This window comes from Hyalella azteca, unplaced genomic scaffold (genome assembly GCF_000764305.2).
Source record: "Hyalella azteca isolate HAZT.00-mixed unplaced genomic scaffold, Hazt_2.0.2 contig2766, whole genome shotgun sequence".
NCBI classification, from domain to species: Eukaryota; Metazoa; Arthropoda; class Malacostraca; order Amphipoda; family Hyalellidae; genus Hyalella; species Hyalella azteca.
The window spans coordinates 93,891-115,901 of NW_025933028.1; the positions used below are offsets into that span (position 1 = coordinate 93,891).

Here is a 22,011-nt window from a genome sequence, read left to right on the forward strand (position 1 = left end):
GTTATTGGTTGCTTCGTTTTCGCGCAGTCCATAAAATTTGGATGACAGAATCAGACACAAACTAAATGAGATTGAAATGTCATCTTCGAGTCAAGTTCTTATATTTAAGTCCACTAATAAAGTACTGCATTTAAAAACATGAGCTGGTATTCAACAATTTAATTTTTAACACGATTCGCTAATTTGTAGCCCGAGCCTCAAGTTAGGGTATCACGGATACCAGTGTTCTCGGACCATACATGCGAGTGTTTTGGAAATTTGAGGCAAAAATTTAAGCGCCAAAAAAGGGACAAAGAAGTTAGAACTCGCCGCACCTTCAGTCGTAGTAAATTAACCCTTAGCATCAGGTACACTTTCCATCAGGACCGATGTGCGTTCAGTGGTAACATAGCACACCCAACGCGCGTAAAGCATTACATTTTTTCACGTATCTGACATAAAGCTCAGTCACGCGCTCGGTCATCAATCAGGTCGCAAGCACCTGCTACGTGAGCGACGTCTAACAAATTGGTCATAGGCGCCACTAGCCTCGTGGTACCGCTCTTGAAACACCGCTCGAGATCCTAAAAAAGTTTAAGACTAACTTACGTCGGGAGTTTACGATACTAAACATTCGAAGATGCTTTGATTTTGTCGGCAAAATCTGGTACCTTGCACGACAGTAACAGCACGACTGTACATAGACCTAATCAACAGTTAAAAGTACAAGTTTCTGAAAAAATCCCGACGAATGTATGAAGGTAACGAAATTCACTTGCCAGATTTATTTATAAATTTAGGTATATTTTTTCGAGAGTTGACTAACCTGAACAGTCTTCTTGACGCGATGGGAGGGGCCAGGGTATTCATTCGAATAGATATCGGAGAGAAACATACTGTTGATCATTGTGCTTTTGCCCAGGCCACTTTCACCTGGAAAAAAAAGACGAGTTATAAGACGATCATGTAACTGAGCAAACGCAATAAATGATAAAAATAACGAAATAAATACGTTACTGTTGCCAGTGAATGAGAGAAATGATTATTTTTCCTTTCTGGTCTCATATTGGAACAATTTGAGCATCAAGCACGCACACTTCTCAACAATTTGAGCATCAAGCATGCACCCTTTTCCGGATTAAATACACTTATTTCAATCACACAAATGTCTCTCACAATGCAACACTCGGAAAGAAGGCAAACTTCCTCGAAAGAAGCAACTGCAATATGAACGGGAGAAGAGCGGGTGACCACAAGCACAAGGCGGGCTTCTAAAGCAAATAAACATCTTGCGACTCGCAGCCTTGAAACCAAGAACCGTCTAACCTGCGGTCGCCCCTGCCGTTCAAGAGGCTTCAAGCGACCAACGTCCCACGGACACCGTTCGCTCTCCTCAGAGTATATATACACTCCAAAACAACGAATTTACAATGGCCATCTTGTCTCGAATTTAAAATTTTTGCGTGTATCGAATATAAATAATAATAAAAAATAGAGGCAAGACAAAAAAAAAATCGTTATGGTGTAAGTTGAAAATCACCAAAGAAAATACAAAGAAATGAACAATATACGCTCGATCTTCTGTCCTTATACATCAATTGGTTTGGCTAGACCAATTACGGATTCAATTTGGTCCTTTTCACAGTAACAGTCTTCACGAAAATTCTGTTGACATTACTCGTTGTGAAGGTCTAAAGTCTAAACAAAGACATACGTAATCACTTAATATTTCTGAAAATAATAATGCCATTTTTTCCTGCCCTAATCTTGGTCGATTGACCAAATAACCTTGTGTCCAGGAGCACAAGTAATTTGGTTTTTCTTCATGCAACAGAACTAATTAGTAAAAATGGACTGCTTGAGAGCAAATATTGGGGCTCCGGCTTGAGTTCAGTGCGAACCATTATAACGAGACAATCTTGGTTGAAAAATATTTAGGCGCTCATATTTTGCGGTATAGCCTCTACCCTGATGATAGACAACCACTCGATGGCGCTGGGCATTGGCGCTCGAAGACGCTGGGCAGTTGTGACAGTTTGCTAGAGGTCACTAGTTGTATTAATGCGCTAAAGATCACAAAAGCAAATAAGACAAGTATCAAGAAGCTAAAGAAGTAAGCGAACATAAGAACGCAGTATCACGTCACGGCAGCAATACGCAGTGCAGGAAACGCCCAATCATTGGGATGACAGTGAGCGGCAGAGATGAATGTCGCCGTTTCAGCGCCCCACTGACGGGGACACAATGGATAAGGCAAGGACAGGCCATGATATTAGCGAGTTGTAATTAAAATAATTATTTGATGAAATTGATACGATACTTTAGCACACAAAAAGTATATGACATCATATTTAATTATTGCGTCATGCAAATTTATACTGGGCATAGAGGCGTGGATTCTTTACTAATAACATATCACTAGATTTCCTCCGCAAATACGACATAATAACGACTTAGTCTTATGACTCTATTATTGCAGGAATAAATATAAAACTTAATCTCAATCATTAGCATTTCAGGAACAATAACTTAGGATTTAAAAACTTGAGCGAGCAGTGATACGCAAAAATACTTCCCTGACGAACATACTACAATCGTCTAATGAAATGAAATGAAATAAGAAGATAACTTGGAGGTTAATTGCTACAATATTCAAGTTTCGACTGAAATGGTTTCAAGCTGTTAAATAGTAGGTTTCTTTTACCGCGATGGGATTTCAACTAAATTTCATTGAAATTCAAAGGAAAAATGTTCTGACGTATTACTCAGGTTTCACTCACGAGATGATAACGATTAACTAACTCATATGGTTTCTCCAAGTCACATTGGCTATCACAAACAACATATACCCAGTCAACATGCTCGCTAGTAATCCACAACTGGCGGTAAAAGGATGATCTAAATAGTAGAACCATTGCGAATCCTCAAGCGGCGATCCATCGTGGCCTGGGACTGCTACGTCCGAAACAAATACCAAGGATACCAAGGCATATGTAAGAATAATAAAGGATAAAATCCTCTAGAGTGAATAAAGGAGTACGCAATACCCCACTGAGAGGAGCACCGTGGGAAGGCCAGTCGTGAGGCCCTTATGGGACTGAGCTCCATACCTGATAGAATACTGCCGTACATATGTACGCGTGCTTTACACGCGTCATAATTAACTTCAATGCACGGTACTATAAGGAGTCAAACACCACTCATGATAATCATATTAATGATAATAAAGATTATGAGTAAACCAAGTCTATATAGGGCGAAATGCAGGAACTCAGAGTTGAGCATTGCTTTAAAAAAATTTCAAAGACGTTGAGACGATTTTTATAATAAGCTATTATTATAAATATTTATTATTATTTTAAGAATTAGTAGGGTTAATTAACAGACTAACTGGGTTGTCGTGGAGTAAACATCAAATATTCGTCGCACCCGTATATATATCGATATTGTATTGACAAATACAGTCATGCGGTGATAGGCATGGAGCCTTTGTCCACAGCCATTAAGCGATAGGCTGGGTAAATGTTGACAGGAGGGCTGGTGAGATTTAGAAGACGGGTTCCTTTCACGTCCTGTTACAATGGATTTGGGACTTGCAGTGGAATATTTTTATTATTAAATAGTGGAATCTGTTTGTTATTGGGAGAAATATTGCAATTTAAGGAACGCTCGTGCATTTGAAAAGTTTAATTCAGCGAGCGAATGGCCATACGTTCCAGATATTTTAAGATTGATAACTGAAATCGGAGTGAAAATAATGGGAAAAGTTGAAAATCCGTGAGAAAATCACGACATTGAATTCAATTTATCCTTGCATTCTGTTCTATGGAACTCAAATTTCAAATCACATTGTGATTTATCATCACCCTATCAACTTTGGAGAATAATTGTAGCTTCCTTGTGAATCAAACAGGCCCAGGCCCATTGTAGCTCTTCGTATAGCGAAATTCATGGTGGGACGTTAAATTTTATTTTCAGTATAAGATGCAAACAAACAACTTTTCAACATTGGATTAGACAATTGGCGTCCATGGTTATGAATCCTAAACACGCGCGCGGAAAGTACCAAGAATTTGGAGCGCATGGGTTTCGCCACGTTTACTTATATCGACCCTCAACCCAGGACCGGATTATCATAGCTCTTCCTAGTATAGCATGGAAACACAAATTATTCTAGAAATACCTCAGCCGATGCATGATGAGTGTAATGAGAATTTAGACACGCACATCGCTGTCATTAGAGGGGCGCATTCCCCTCGGTCTCTCATTAGGGGACATGGCACACCGCGACCAAGTTACTCACTATTGTTTATTATTGCTCTGCCTTCTGGCCTACGCACGACGACGCAAGCAAACTGATTTGGCAGGCACAGCATGTAATGCGCGCAACACGGAGGAAATAAAACGATCGCAGCTACGGTGGTGAAAAAGAAGTCCCCACACATAGGGAGGAAAGAAAACGATCGCAGCTACGGTGGTGAAAAAGAAGTCCCCACAACGGTGGTGAAAAAGAAGTCTCCACACATAGGGCGGAAAGAAAACGATCGCAGCCACGGTGGTGAAAAAGAAGTCCCCACACATAGGGAGGAAAGAAAACGATCGCAGCTACGGTGGTGAAAAAGAAGTCCCCATACATAGATGACGCTCTTATTTTTCGAATGCGATATCTCTAATAAAACGGCTTAGGCTTGTGACCGTAACTACGTGCTCCGCAAGGTCCTCAGACTAGACACAAAAAACAACAAGGAACTTGGGTTCTTATGATCGTAGAGAACGAATTACAATTTCGAATTGAAATTTGTCTTAAATTATAGTAAGCACTGAAGGACCTGCCTTGCTTCATAAATTGTTATAATAAGAAAAACTAGTTAGAAGAAAGCAGAAAACAACGATATGATGGATGATTACGTTACTATAACCCAATCATCCATACTTTTCGATTACAACAACACAAGAAGACTGCCACGCTTCCATGCATGCAAAGCTCAGCACGACGAGGCACGAATCAAGAGTCATCGTCGCAAGCAACCTAGACGAAGACTTCCCTATACGAGGCACGAATCAAGAGTCATCGTCGCAAGCAACCTACACGAAGACTTTCCCTCACATTTTTCTTGCCAGACGCGAGGGCGCGGCTGCGGCAAGAAATAGACGTCGTTCAGAGGGAACGATCGAGGGGCGGCTGCGGGGTTAGTGGCCCGAAAATCGCTTCCAAAGAATTAATTTTTTTTGCGGTATCCGACGAGAACGAGTTCAGGTCAATGAGAAGAAATATAGGAGTAATGTTGTTAGCTTTTGCCTACAGACCGTAACAGGTATAGAACCGTATGCTAATTCTGGTTTGTAAATACAGACGGAATTGGTCTAAAATTGAAAGAGCATCATTAAAGACCAGCTAATTGCTGGATATGTTGATTTGATAGTAATTATCCACCTTGATATTTCATCGGCTGCTACCACTTTGATACATACTAGGTAGGAGGCAAAGGACATATATGTGATAAGGAGACAAATGAATACCGATACATGGTCATGATAATATTAACCTAGTTTGAGCCAAAAATGAAATAAATAAAATAAAATAACGATAAATTGAACCCAAAGCAGAAGGACGTTGCAGCTTAGGTTCAAAGTTGTTGAAAAGAAAACCATCTCAGAAAAACACTGTTGCGAAAAAATGTGTACGTTTGCAAGCAAGAAGTCTGAGTCACTTGATTTACCAAGCTCGTTGTTGCATAGGATTTGCAAATCGGATTTAAAGCCTCCGACTTTGGTGAAGTTTCTATACCCATCAAATTTCAGTGTAAAGTTTCAATACCAGTTTAATTTTGAAACCAATCAGATAAAGAACTTAATTCTTCCGCACGTGACGTCCCGAATAACAATCTAAAAAATACTAACAATCTTGATACCGAATAACAATCTAAAAAATCTATAACAATCTAAAAGTCTCAAGAACCTGTCATCTAGACACTAGATAGCGTGCAGAGAGAATATAAATAGAAGGTAAGATAATCGAGGCACGAATGAATTTCATAAAGTGTGACAATTTGTTTGCATCTAGTTTAAATAATAGTAATTGTGATTTATAACTTTTAATGTAGGTCTTTTGATTGCCACATTGAAGAAATATAATATATTTTATTAATTACAAGCGAGATAATGTTAATCGTTAATGTATGTTAATTCAGTTTGAGTGGAATAATTTGTGTGAAACTCGAGATGAGTCCAGCAGCACCAAAAAAGGCTGCGGACTTGGCACCAGATCAACTCGGGTGCAACTCAAGTCAATAGCTCCAAGAGCCGGAGTCGCTGATTCTCTGTAGCGCTAAAATACAATGCAGAAGTATCTTACTCTTGCACTATTAATTCTCGCGTTTTAATAAGCGTTCATTCATTTCTTTACAAATTTTCAATGGTACCTAACTTTATTTCATCATGGAACGAGGATACGTAACAATGATTTAAATAAACGAACGGTTTTCTGACGTTTCTATTGATGATGCCATAAATTCTGCGGTGGAGACGAACAGCACCGCAAAGAAAATAAGAAACGAGCGACAAGGGACAGTCGCCTTCAGAAAGGAGAGCCGTGATCGATAACGTCTTCTCCAAGCGTGAGTGAAAACTGCTACACACCTACACACGATACCAATACCTGTGCCGAACACGCACACCAAACATACACATCGTGCTTGCACACGGACACACGGTGCACAAGCTTATACACGCACACACGCACGTACACGCACACACGCACGTACACGCACACACGCACGTACACGCACACACGCTTGTACACGCACGCGTGTCACATACTCATGCAACGACATGCTTTAAGAATATGCGCTCCTCTAACCTAGCCCACCAATGCTCATCATTTGATCGCTACAATATTAATCAAGATAGATGTCAAATATCAGCCCATTGAAAGAAAAATGTAGTACCACATCTCAAACAAAAAATAAAAACGACAAATTACGAACCGAAATGCTAGCTCACACACTTCAAGAACTGGCATTAATAATGGATATAAATAAATAGCATTAATTATGGATAAGCGCATGGGTAAAGCATGAAACTCTTACCGACAACCATGAGGGAGAACTCGAATCCTTTCTTGACGGCCTTCCTGTACACTTGGTTGGGGAGATTGGCGAAGCCTACGTAGCCCTCGACTTCCCGTTGCCGCCTGAACACTTCCTTCGCGTTTGTTTTCTGTTCGTGGTACAGAAACATGCCATTAATAATGTTCTTATGTAATGTATTTTGCACGGTTTTTAAGTCTACTCTCAACTAAATGCGATTGTCGGCTTCCATTTTTACCTGATAAGTTGTCGTTTGTTCTCTGTGAGTTGTGAAGAAAGGAAACCAATAATAATGGTTTCATCATTACAAAAAAAAGGATTTCGCAAGCATTGTGAAACTACTCTTATCATAAGCAATGTTTTGACTTCCTTTTGACGCATGAACTCTTCCTTAGCATCCGTTTTCATTCATTAATAACGATTAGAACTCTTTAACTTCACTTCTTGTTTGTCTGTTTGTCTGTCTGTCTGTCTGTCTGCTACAAATCTTGTAATCGAAATTTAACACACTTCTACTTATCCTATCGATCTGAAATTTTGCATACTTGTTTGAAGTTGGAGACAATGCATGAATCAAATGTCAAAATAAATGATTTTAAAAAGTAAAAAAATTGTTTTTCAATATTAAAAAAAATTGAAAAAATAATGTTGTCATCTACAAATCTTAAATTGATATTAGACACCCTTTACCTGTCTAATTGATTTGAAATTTTGCACACTTGTGTGAAGTCAGAGGCAATACATGAATCAATTAACAGAATAAATAATATGAAAAAAATTTATATACTAAAAAATTATATATATAAAAAAATTTAAAAGTTAATTTTTTAATATTCGGAAATTAAACAAGAAATTCATTGTACATCTGTAAGATTGGAGATACTGGATTCTTTGGAAGTGTTGTCTTTAAAAAGTAATTTTTAAATGTATATTATTTCTAGAATAAAAATGAAGCTTTGCAGGGATCGCAGAGTTACACTAAGAGAAATTAATTTAACCAGGAATAATTTTTCATATTGTTATATAACAAATTGATAAGATCGGATATGTGTTTCTGTGGAAAACTATAATTGTTTTGCATACATACCCGATCATGTACATGCAAAAGAAAAATTGTCTTTTATAGAAGTGAGCTGCCGGAATGAACCTAGCAAGAACTAAATAAGTAATAACTTAACTTATAGGGGAAGAAAATAATAACAATACGAAAATGAGAATGGAAGAATTTTAAGTGACATGATAAAAATATTTTTAAATAATAGGCAAGAATAAAAACAAATATATAAAAACATCATCTAAACGAGTCCGCCAAGCGTTATAAAGTTGAAGTATTGGTGCCACTATCGTCATTAGTCTGAAACCTGAGCAAAATTTTTATAGAATTTCAGGGTCTTTCGGCCTGAAAAGCTAGAATTATTATTATTAAAATTAACAAGTACAAGCAGCGGAAATGAAGTAGTGCATCTAGCGCCAAAAAAGGAAACGAAGAATTCGTCATGCACGCAGATACATCAGGCGACAAGCCCTGAAATATACATGCACGATAAAATACGCATCTGCCTAATGGGTGGAATGAGTTTCCCAGTTAAATTTCGGAGACGCATTCTGCGCCGTTCACGGCAGAAGAACAGTTTAGCAGCAGCATTGCAGCAGGAATCTCAGGAAACTGTCCCTTGTTAAAAATCGAGACAGGGAGCAGCCGCATATTGGCTGGAATTTCACAGCGTCATATATATAGGCAACGGCTTGCCGTCCGTGTCCGTTTTGAGGCAGTGTGAGAGCAGGATATCAATAGGGGTGAATTGGGGGGTTTGGTAAGAAGTGGGAGAGCGAATGAGTTTCTATGTTGACAACTAGTTTATCTAAACGTCTTGTATACTATGTTTATTGAAATCGCAACTATACGTCATAATACATAATGTTGTTCCATGGCGAAGCACACATTATCTTGCTCACGATTTGTATGTCATATTATACGGTGGTGACAAAATGTATTAAAAAACTTTCTTGTCGAAGAATATAAAAGCAATAGATGAGTTTTTAAAAGAATTGTAACGTAAAGAGAGGTATTCCATATGGAATGATTAGCATAAATCCCATATTGCATCTAGGTACAATCAACAATCTTCCTCCTGAAAAACTGTTTGATTTCCTGAAATAAATCAAACAGTTCGTAACAGGCTATAAACTATAAATATTGATAAGAAATATTTATCAAAAATATTTTGACATAAATTCAGTCAAATTGATTTTCTAAATAGTGCTCGGAATAATCAAGTGATCTACATCATTTCTTCTCGTTTGTTGAATGTCGTGGTCTAGTGAACGTGATGGCTTATGCTGTATTCTTTGGTATTAGATTAATAATCGAGTGTGAATTTGACCATAATTTTTTTTTATTTATTTTATCAAATGTGATCTTCTTAATTAACGCCTTAATTTACTGATCTTTTTTTATGACGATTTCTCGATTTGCAATTAATGTGTTTATATAAATACCAAATGCAAATCGGCCATAGCCTTTTCATATCTAGATTCAGACATTAATTTGAAGCTGTTGAAACGTATTACTTTAACAGGTAGGACGGTTGAGGTAACGCTGAACTAACGTTGATGTTAGTTCTTGCATCGAAATATAATGATATATTTTTTGCTACATCGGTTAATATGGGTTTGAGAATTTTTTTGTTAAGGAAGGAGATAACCGATCATTTAATCTCGTTAATATGACTTATGATTGAGGACTACTGCATTAATTATTTTATCCTATTTTTACGCTTTGCTCTGCCCTTTGCATTATTGATGTGTGTATATTCAGTGTCTTAACATGTTGCTGAATTTTTGTCAGAAATAGTTGTACCAGAATATAGAATAATGTTCATAAATGTGTTATTGCTGATTATTGCGAGTATGTATGATGCATAAAGCCAGTAGTATATCATTCTCTAAGCGGCGTTTCTGCCAATCCATCTTTTTGCATAGGTTATGTAAATGTGTAAAAAAGTATAATAAACGTTTAATTGTGCGGACAGAATTCTTTAGTTATCCCCGAAAGAAAATAAAGTAAGCCTGTAGAGAGCAGGTATAGGGCAGCGTATAGGGCGTGTCGGCTGTAAGTGAGCCGGAGCCCGGCAGGACTGATTCGTTGCAGCCGAGCGCCAGCGCCCAAATAAGGCCTTACGCAGAACGTTTTGAACCCCGTAATAAGCGGACATCCTTGCTGGATTCCTGCTTCCCTCATGCTTCTATCGTGCTCTTGGTCCGGCGCCGGCCCAGCTCCTACACTGCTTCTAATTTTGACTGGGTTACACAACAACAATTATTTATACATGTGCGAGATGATTCTGTCAGTAAGGTAATATACTGAAAATTTCAACATTGATTACACTTCTCCACGACAAATAAAACTTAAGCTAATATTAAACGGAAAAATATAAAAAATGACACTACAAATAAGGTCGTTATTCTTGTATGCATGATGAAGGGTAATGCCAAGAAATTACAGTTGTTCGAAGTCAAGATCATGAAAATGAGAAACCCGATACACAAAGAGCGGTTACAATGAGAATGTCCACATGGCGAAGAATGTATGCACAGGTCAAACTAAACACTTGAGAAAAAGTAGTCAAAGATACATTGTAACAAGAAAAAAAAGTAAAATAATAGAAAGCCAAAATAAAATTGAGCAGTCGTGTTTAATTGAGCCAGGCTTAGATATAATCGCACTTTACATAACGTAAATGTCTGATTGCCTGGAGACTGAATTAGTACAGGTGGTGATCCCCCGGACCGGAAGCATGCATGAACTGAGTCGGGAAATTATTCGGAAGACCTAATATGCATCATCACGAAGACCAGCAATCACAATATTTCTATTCAGAAGTACGAGAAGTGCCAGCAATAGAAGAGAACGTAGCGTTCCGACAGGACAACTGTCCGCAACAGTGCGTTTTCAGAAGATCGACAGGTACAGAAAAAATCACGAGTGAATTTGGCTCATTGGAAGATTGTAGGATTTAATTTACAACTAACCCATTTTTGTGAGTAAAATAATCCTTATGTTTGGCTTTTTTGCCATAGGAATATTTTTTACTCCTTAGTGAGAGTCAGCTTGGTTACAACTTAGGGACCAAGCTTCACAAATAGTTGGATTTGTAAAATGCTCAAACCTCATTATAATTATCTACTGTTGAAAATGCAATCACACAATTTGTAAGCTTCAAGATTGAAATTCATCTTATGAACAAAGCAAAGAAATTATTAGGCAGAATGTGTATGAATCAAAGCGTTCAATTAAACGTGCCAGATTAGGGATCGGAACAAACCAAATCCAAAGCAATGAAATGGGGCAAATTCACGTACGATTCGCTGGACGTTACGACAGTAAAGAAGTGCGGGAAAGTACGACAAGCTCTCAAGTGTGTTATTCTCATACGGCATTGGTTCCCAAACTGTCTAATTATATTACCAGCATGCCACATTCTGCACCGTTATACCCTTTCAACAAATAGTGTCGTTATAGCCATAAAGGGCTAAATTAGGGCACATATACGACAAGGAAAAAACATTCATCGCTCCATTACCACCAAAATAAATAGATTACCACCAATAAATAGATTATAGAATAGATAGAGGGTAATTTAAACTCAGTTTGGGAAGCCTGTGCTAGTAAATGTTAGGAGCGGGAATTACTCACGTCTTTGATTGGAGGCTTGGCAGCTTGCTTGCTCTAGTGCCGCCACCATACGAACGAAACAAGTTAGAATCAAAGCTTGAAAAGTTAGCAGTTAATAAAAAATCTAAACCGCAAAATATTACTTAAAATCTTCATGTGTATAACTTGCAAGCGGATACTAAAAAAATGTCAAGACCCTTCAACCCAATAACAGAATAATGGAAGACATAACGTCATATCCTACAATACATGAATGCAGCCACGGAACAAATCAAGTTCCGTGGCTGCATCGGGTAAAGAGGGAAAATCGACACAATGGGGAAAATCATCAAATAAAAATAATTGTATTATCTTCTAAATCAAGTTGAATGCCTGGCATACGCTAGAAATGAGTATTAAGCATTTTGCAATGGAAGAGTGAAAAAATTTAACGTTGAAAACTTTTCAAACTTACATTTAAAATATCAAAATTGAAGGAAGCATCAAAATTTAAGGAAGCAAAAAATAAGAAATAAATACTCAAAGTATTGTTTCATCATAAAAGTATGAAAGAAAACTGATAACACAAATTCAACTCAAGATAACGACAGATAAAGTAAATCAAGGAGCGTGGGATTAATCGAAAAAGATTTACTTACGAGCTTCTGTTATTATAATAAAGCTTTAGAATAGAAGCACACGTTAAGGTGTTTAAACGATTAAGAAAAAAACTCAATTAAGAAAGCGTATAAACAAATTTGTGTCACAGCGTATCAGCAAATTACTGAAACTGAAAGGATATAGAAGGTGTGCACATCCCCAATGGCCTTAGTTATGGAAGTGATGAATTAAAAAAATTAAATTTTACCCAATCACAAACATTGAGTCGACGAGTCAACATGAGGCCCACGAATGTCGTTTTTCGTACAAATGGATAAAACAGGCGCAACGATGTATTACAGAGCAACAGCAGTTATATTCTAATAAAACTTTATCAAAACTTCCCCTGCAAATTTATTCCAGAATAAAACGATCTCTCTGGATTTAACGCCCATATTTGGTTCAAACGCATTAGTTTTAACCTAATTTTGAGTTACACAGTGAACATCCAGGTTTACAAATTGATCACACGGAGCCATCTCCTCTAATATTCTCGTAATTTATCTAATTGAAACCACGATCAGCAGGCAGTCTTAACTGAATCTGCCAACGTTACAGGAAGAAGCCAGTATCACGATGATCGTGAACCCATTATCCATCAGAATTATCAAGTATATGTCACGCGTACATCCAAGCAAAGAGGGAAAATAACTTATATTTGAGGGAAGTCATTTACGTACTGAAATTTGTATGGTTGTCATTGAACTACGTCATTCAGGGCTAGTGATTACAAGCAAAAGAAAGTAGGGAGAGTCCTGTCAAAACTAAATCAAACAAAAAATAGATTATTATTATGGCATAATGTAAGTGATGTTAATAACTTAAAATATCACATCATGTTTAAGCCTATTTCCATACATATGATACAGAAAAGTTAATAATGCTGTCAATTGTTATTATCTTGGAAGTAACTTTTAAATAAAACATAAATGAAAAAAATATATTTAAAAAAGAACAATGAATTCGCCAAGTAAATTAGCCAGCGCAAGTAGACCCGAACACAAAAAGTAAGTGCTGCACACCTTGAATTTACAGCCCACAAAGAACAAACGTACAAAATCCATTCTAAAAACCGACAAAAATAACACGGATATACATAAACAATTAGATCGCTGCATTAAAAAGCAACGCTGTATTGGATACCAGGAATATTGTTGCCTTGCATCAAGACTTTACAAATTTTAATTAAAAGAAGCATTGATGTACATGATCATGAACAGTGCAAAGGGTCGCGATCGTGATAACATTAAAGGAAAAGTAGCGACACCAGAAAGTAAATGAACTGGACACGCAACACGACCTCGGTCGGTTGGACGTGACAGGGCGCGTTATTTAGGCGCAACTCACAAATAGTGAATTGCGTTGCGTGAAGTTTGTGAATGCTTATATAGCGGCCTGTGTATTGTGAAACTTAATGAGAAACTTCATGACACGTTCTCATTTCAAAGTCATACAAAATAAAATTTCTTAGAGCACAGCGATGTTTGAAGTAGAGTCGTATAGTTTCGATTTGGGTGAAGTTAAAGGCTGAGGGTGGAGATTTAGCTCAAGCTTATGAGCCAATAAAAATTGTTTAAAAAATAGAGGATATTTTAATATTTATGTACAACTGTTATTCAGGAATGCAATCTTTGAAATCATTTCGCTTGAAACACGTGCATGTTTTAGTTAATAATAGCAGCAAAGCGGATGTTGAACGCAGCGACATATTAATATCAAAATAGTATTTTTACACGATGTAACAGGAAAAATACGCAACTACTATGTAATAAGCTTTAGAATTTTTATACATAATGTATTAGGTAGAAAATATTGCGTGTACATGATAAAGAATTATCTTTGAACTGTTTACAACAAATTAGTATCTTAAACCAACATGACAAGCCGTAATTAAAATACTATGAATGAATGAAATACTATGTGAATGATTTTGAACTATTTACACAAAGTTAGTATCTTACACCAAAATGACGAGCCATAATGAAAATACTATTCGTGAATGATGCGTTAGATCGCCAAGACGATGATTACTAAATCAAACAAATATAATAACAACAAATGCGCAGTAGAAGAAGACTGACCTCTTTGTTCTCCTCATCCTTGTGGTCTTTCTTGTCTTTGGTAGTGAGCAGTTGTTCTTTGATGGACGCTACGGAGGTCTTGGCATCAGGAGCATTGTTGGTGGTAGCGTTGTTTGTAGCGTTGTTGGTGGCGTTGCTGTTTACGTGATTAGTGACGGGTGTTGGTGTGGGGTTAGCAGTGGTGGTGGTGGGGGGTGGGGGAGGGGCTGAAGTGGGGGCAGACACAGGGGGAGCTGGGGGAGCTGTAGATGGGGGACCTAGAGGATTACCTCCCCCACCACCACCTCCACCCCCAGCAGATGCTGTGCTGTCCGACTTGAAGAACATCTCGCGCTTAGTCTGCAGCTGTACCAAAAAAAATTAAATACATTACAACAGTGCCCATTTTAATAAAATGAATAAAACTGATATACGTTTAAGTATAAATAAGATTATTAATACTAGATTAATGAGTCGGGCTATCAAGTAACAAAAAACAACAACATCCTAATTCAACGTCTCAAATGATGTCGTGGCAAATTGCGACCTCAGAGCACGTCGTCGGTATACACATCCTGCCTTGAAATCAACAATCGGCGATGTTTGGACGAAGTTTGCCTGACGGGCAAATTCACCGATGCAGGAAGCGAATGCAGCAACACAATACGTCGTATTAACGCTTTGCAAGTCCACAACAAGGCCTGAACACGCGGGATTTGAACACGAACTTAAAAAGTTACCGATTCAACCTACACGATTTTTCGACCTTCCGCCGACGTGCGGCTTGCAGCTGCAGTCTCTCAATACCCAAGATGACATCCTCGTCTCTCAATACCCAAGATGACATCCTCGTCTCTCAATACCCAAGATGACATCCTCGTCTCTCAATACCCAAGATGACATCCTCGTCTCTCAATACCCNTACGAGAGTTGCGGTGCCCCGGTGCAACACAAGACACGAGCAGTATACGAGAGTTGCGGTGCCCCGGTGCAACACAAGACACGAGCAGTATACGAGAGTTGCGGTGCCCCGATGCAACACAAGACACGAGCAGTACGAGAGTTGCGGTGCCCCGATGCAACACAAGACACGAGCAGAACGAGAGTTGCAGTGTCTGGTAGGGCGCAGTGTAACACTAGATATAACCTCATGGCTGACCAAGTCGGTAAGCATTATAATGCAAGTTGGCAGTGACAGCAGGCAGTCGTCAAACACTGCAAAAGCAAAGGAAAAAACTCACTTGCTTCACGTTCTCATTGGCACGCGGAGAGCCCTAATGCATGCAGACCGCTTTGTAATGCACTCCACCAATAAATGAATGTAATAAGTGACTGAGTCCGGAAATGATTTTAAAAATTTCAAACCTCATTGTTAACGAACAAAACACACACAATACAATCATTTCCATACGCGAAAAACTGCTGCTAATAAATGAAATCCTGCTTACCTGAAATAATTTATCTAATCAGAACGAGATATGATTAGTAGTAATTAAATTATGGGAACGAGCACGTTATATACCACAACGTCATATATCGAGATACCTTTGTATTTACCGGCGGGATTTATTTTTTCAAAACTTTTACGCAGGAACTAAAATATTTGGAGAACCATATCGTGCTAACTCGCATTATTCAATTAAACCATAAGTAAGAAATCGCTTTCTACTACTTCGAGTGACCTTAAACAAAAATTCATAAGGATTTAGCAAATTCCCGCTTACAAGCTGAGATTTAAAATGTATTTCAAACTTGTAGCAAAGATTAGCACATTTGAGGGGAAATCCCAAAACGTAAAGCCAAACGGACCCACGTTCATGGCAATACAAAGATAACGTCAAAAACTGACACGAGACGCTACCACACTGATACACTGAACACTCAGCGGACCCATATATTAGAAATAACAGTCGCTCTTTGGTCGGACGACAGTCGTTCGACGAGCGGCCTGACTGACGCGACTTTATGTTTGTTCAACGGCAAGCTAGTTTCGTACCGCATCCGTCGTGGTTCACAACTGCAGATAATGCTGCTCGTATATACTCAGCACACGTGGCATCCTCGCAAGCTCACTTCCATGAATGTAAGCTAGAGCGAGTGTTTTTCTTTGTTTTGAACTAAGTCCTGTCGCCATAATCGTTACAGGAATGATGGTGTTTTTTAGGAGTAAGAATAAAGGGTATTTCAAACTTATAGAACAGTTTAGCAAGAAGTCGAAATAGTGGACGCTCGGATTCAATCGCAGAAAAATGCACAACAGGTGCTTGCATGCTGGTCAATGCTTACAAAACCGGAATGACGACCAAGCAGAACCAGGCGCCAGCCATATGGCCGCGACCTGTGACCCATGGTTCTCTCCGAACAATTGCTGGGAGGTGCGGCGGAATGGGGAAGGTAATCTCATAAACCTGCATCAGGATATCAATAAATTATACAAGTCTTTGGTAACGTCGTAATTTTAATTTATGACCGGACAATTAAGCCTTCAGACTAAGAATCTGAATACAATTCGCGTCCAGAGGTCCTGATGGCATATTCTCGAATAAACAGTAGGCATAAAATTCATACTAGGATCTTAGGTTTATTGAACGATCTCGTTTTGTGCAATTAACGTCGATTGAAATTGACTGCACGGTTTATTTCCCACTCAACGATGGTTGTTGACTGATGCTTAGTCGTGCTCGAGTTGATTTGATTGACTCGGAGAGGTTGACTCTTCCAACACTGATCCGGAGAGGTTAACACCTTAGTTCGTTCTGAGATAAAAAAAATTGATTTACGTAGCCACCACCGAGACCGCACTACTTTTTCATCGGGAATGGCGAGTCAGTCTTCAAAAACTGTGAAAAATTGAAATGCTAATCTAATCAACTAGTCATTTCATTTTCCATAAGAACTTGTTGATCTGTTAGCGTTTAAAATTGAAGCCTAATGACTGGTAACTGCTTCACAGCAGCATTTAGATTTTGGACTGACAAAAATTTTAATTTCCACGACACACATGATTTAATCCGCTTCAGGAGAAGTCATGAAATTAAAGTGGTCTTCGCCGTAATACGATACACTTCAAGCGGATGGCAGCTCTCAAGACTTCATTGCGAAACAAGGAAGCTGTTCGCCTTCATTTGAGTTTCATCACAATAATGACAAACATTGGACAACGCGTAAGCCTAAAAGGGAGACTCTAAACGTCGGCGCATTAATAATGTAAATTTTTATCTCAGCAAATAGAAAGTCAGTTGACACCTGAAAACAACACTAATCAACAAACACTAACGCTGCAACAAACACTAACGCTGCAACAAACACTAACGCTGCAACAAACACTAACGCTGCAACAAACACTAACGCTGCAACAAAACACTAATCGGAATAACTCACCGTAACGCCAAACGGCATGTTTCCGCTGGTTATGAGCTTTTTGAAGGCAATCACTGGACACTCAGAATTTTATACTTGGTTAACCTAAAGCATATATAAGACCCACAGACTGGAAATTTGCAGAGTAGCTCAGGGAAGTCAAACCTGATAAGTGTAACGTCCACAGAGACACAATATTTATACTCTTAAAGAAAGCACGCGCAACGACACTGAAGAGTCGAGTCGTTTAGAATTTCAAGCACCCGCTGCTAAGAACTCATGTCAGCGAAACCTGAGAAGATAAACATTTGTTTTCCACGTCTAATTTACAAAGTCAACACAATTCGCGTTCTTACAACAGAGAAAGGAAAGTCCAGTAAATTCTTGGGTCTGAAATGCGCAATATCTTCTTGATATTATCAAAAACAGGACGATAAATCAATATTTTATGCGTTATAAAAGAATTTAACACGTTTTATCAGCATAAAACTTCATCAGCACATTCCTGTCTAAGGTACTGCACCTGCGGCATCGGCAAAAAAAATAGTAAGAATGTACAAAAAAAAGTATGTGCATCGTTCATATTAAATGGTCAGTGCATGATATAGTTCTTTTCATCACTTATCTGTAGCGCAGAACCAGTCCACTGTCATAACTTTCATCCTACATATATATTCTTGCTTTTGATTAGATGACATCTCATTAGTCATTCTTCTTCACTTGACACATAAAACTGCCCTAGAAAAGCTGATAAACAAACGTGACGACGACCGCTCAAGAACTAGATGAATTGCAAGTCAATGGTCAGTAGGATGGATCGTGCACTAGATCTTTCGATGAATCAGCAGTAGCATTCTTATTCTAGAACACGCGACCTCAGACTTAGTGATACAAATCAAAAAGAATTGTTGAAACCTCAAAGCTCAAGAGCCACTGCTTCTCATCAGACTTGTGGAAAATGGGAAGATTATCAAATTTATGGAAACGTGACACGAAAAAGGTCAATATATATAAACTATAAGATTTAAATTTTCGTAGGATAAACATGTTGCTAATGGCATGCTAAATTATGTAACAAGAAGATATTTTAGAAGCACTAGCCATAAGCGCACACGGAGACAGCGGTGATGATCACACTAGACACAGCCTTGCACTGACGCCCGTGAACTCAGCACGAGCGACGACCGCACACACAGGAAAGCCTATACAGATAACCGCCTGCTACTACACAGCACATGCACTTCACCACGCACTAATTAGGGCAGAGTGTGATGAGTGTGAGGACACACGCTGGTGCTTCTATCCAAACAGCTTGTACAGTAAAACCCGCACACTAATTAGGGCAGCGTGTGATGAAGTGAGCGGAACCGCTCTTATGCTTTCAAGCCAACAGCGTGTACAATAAAATAAATATGAGGCCAAAGATTGCCGTGGCTAAGCTGTACTTAAATATAGCCGCTACACTCATTCGCCAAACCCTAAATGGTGCCTCACGAGTTATAAAACTGGACGGAAAATGGTTCACAATACAGGCAACTTATGACTATGCCACTCAAAGCCCAGTCTAATCTATTGCAAAACTAAGAAACAAAATAAAGACAAACACCCGATACAACCGATAACGACAAAGCATTTAATATATTAGAAATTGTTGTTTTACAATATTAAAATTTTCGATGCAGTTCATCTAAGATGTGCATAATGGCCATACGTGTACCTACTACGTGGACACGTGATATGCGACGCACAGAATGCAATAATGCAGACAGTGCAGCGGTATGCAGCTGCACTGACCACACATGCAGCTGCTTCGACACAAGATATGCGACGCACATAATGCAATAATGCATCAGGGCAGCAGCATACCGCTGCTAAGTGCCCACTTCAAACGCGTTCATAACGAGACCTCTGTTCAGTGTCCGAGCTCTAGCAGGTCGCTACGATGACCATCTAAAAGCGGACTGCCAATCAGCGGCCATATACAAGACAAAATAACGAGATACCTCAAGTAAGACAATCACCACTCAGGTCGTCAATAACCTAAAAAATGACGATCAAAGCTAAGTTAGGATCGTGGTCTCCCTTATAGGTGCTGGACCAACATATATGTTGGTCCAACATGTATATATATGTGACCAATATCGCTAGTAAAATGGAACATCAATTACTACGAATACGAGCACAGTGCATTAGGACGCATTAGGCAATGGGACGACTTCAATGAACGCATGTATTAAAATCAGAGACATGATCAGGTTTATGATAATATGATACCCTTGATAATAACAAGATTAAACTAACGAGATCATCAAATGACATACAAGTTACACTTCCCGCTTCAAATTTATTATCTATTCTTGCACGCGTTTCTTTATATAAATTAGTAGTATTTAAAATATCGTCAAAATGAAAAGCTGCCCAACATAGCTCTAGCTCTATCCTATTTTAACAACGAATAATTTCAGAGCTCCGGAACGTTCAACATAAGAGAGGGTTACCATATAGTACCATAGAGCTCATATATTTTCCACATATCATTTCAACTCACAATAATCAGCAACGGATGAATACCCATATCATAAAAAAATAAAAAAATTTACTAACTAAATAAAGAGTTTATTTTAAAAATTCGGAAGTGACCGAAAATGAACAAAAGCTTGAGCCTAATTCTGGAACTATTGCACTGAAATCGATGTGATCTTCGCATTAATTTATAGACGGTGGTAGTGAGCAGTGCTTGCTAGGCAGCATCCCTGGAGGGCAGGAATGCAGGTTGGCGATCTTGGGGTGTAGGGAATGCATGCATGGTTTGTGGTCACCTCAGGAATCTCAGACCCCTTGTCTACCCCACCCAGCCTCTAGTTACACCTACACATACACGAGCTGTAGTGCACCGCTAGTAAATTCTCACGCAAGTACGAAATACGCAGTGTTATGTTCATAGTCACAATCACGTAGCAAATATGTAGAGATATGTATATACCCTCAGGCATGTACCAGTACACAGTGTCATGTTCATAGCCTTGGAAAATGATTGTTGAGAATTTTTGGAGAGATGCCTAAAGAAGACGGTTAGAACAAGACCAGCAAATTAAAGTGACACCACCAGTTTTCTGAGTCAATCCAACAAGTTTCTCTGCTACACACAATAAAGTTGATAATTTTTCATTCACTGCAGCGGTTCCCAGACTGTTCCACATAGTGAGCCGTTTGATCGTTCCACAGCAAGCAGGCCAATCTGCAATCAATGTTAGAATAATTGATCCACACTACTAAATTTCAACGCTCACCTCCAATCATGCAGTGCAAATTAACTGATTACTTCCAAGACTATTTACTCAGTTTGGTAAGCATTTTTAAGGATGTATGGCATCTCTAAAGACGCTATGCATGAAGCGACCATGATACCATCACGACCCCAGACGCGCCCCACGGGGGAGGTTGCATCGCTGTAGGTGAAGGCGCCATAACAATTGTGGTGACGTGAACAACGATACGCATCATTGCACGCTTCAGCTATACGCTGCTGCATGCATATAAATACATCAGGAATAAATGTACGAGGTGCTGCAGGTGCAACAAAACAATATAAAACGATAAAAAATAATGCACGAGGTAAGTTCCACGATAAACTGCAATCTATTAACAAATGAACTTTAAAACCCAAGATAAAATAACTGTTTGAAGTGCATCCACGATCGATTAAATAAATCAGTAATTAAGAAGAAGGCATTAACAAATGTATGCCTTAACTAAATTGGACTATTTAGCAGAGAGAAGCACATCTGTGATGGTAACTCACTAGAAGACCAAAGCCAAGGTCGACTAAGGGGTAAAATCTTGTGTCAGATGACACAATAATGGTGTGGTAAATGGGCACTTATGGTCATTGGGGTAACGATTCAATAGCAGCCATCAGAAAAAATAACTACAAAGATCCTCGATTGTCGACGACAAGAAAACAATGGCATCAAGAACCAAAATTGAATATGTATAATTACGTCACTCAAACATAATTCTCAGCCTAAACGGAGCTTGTCTTCAATCATTATGATATTCTTACCAGAATTTAGAGAATATATGTTCTCATTACGTGGAAAAATCCTTCCGACTCCTTATCCAACATTGAAATTACTCCCTACATTAAATGGTAAGCATATACCGGGTATTCCTACATATTAATTATTTTTTTATTATTATTATTCCTACC

General features: G+C 38.6%; 1 protein-coding gene across 8 annotated transcripts in view; it reads right to left on the reverse strand.

Annotated features, from left to right (window-relative positions):
* LOC108667474 (septin-7) overlaps positions 1-22,011 on the reverse strand; it is a 77,257-nt gene that overhangs the window by 11,687 nt on the left and 43,559 nt on the right. For 6 of the 8 annotated variants that reach the window (XM_018154504.1, XM_018154506.1, XM_018154503.2 and 3 more), the window contains 4 exons: positions 14,463-14,807; positions 11,764-11,796; positions 7,068-7,197; positions 806-912 (listed from right to left, as the gene is read on the reverse strand). In XM_018154504.1, the coding sequence (XP_018009993.1) occupies positions 806-912; positions 7,068-7,197; positions 11,764-11,796; positions 14,463-14,807 (615 nt within the window). Of the gene's footprint in view, positions 1-805; positions 913-7,067; positions 7,198-11,763; positions 11,797-14,462; positions 14,808-17,822; positions 18,291-22,011 lie in introns of those variants that run through there. The other 2 variants (XM_018154505.2, XM_018154501.2) reach the window with 2 other exon arrangements.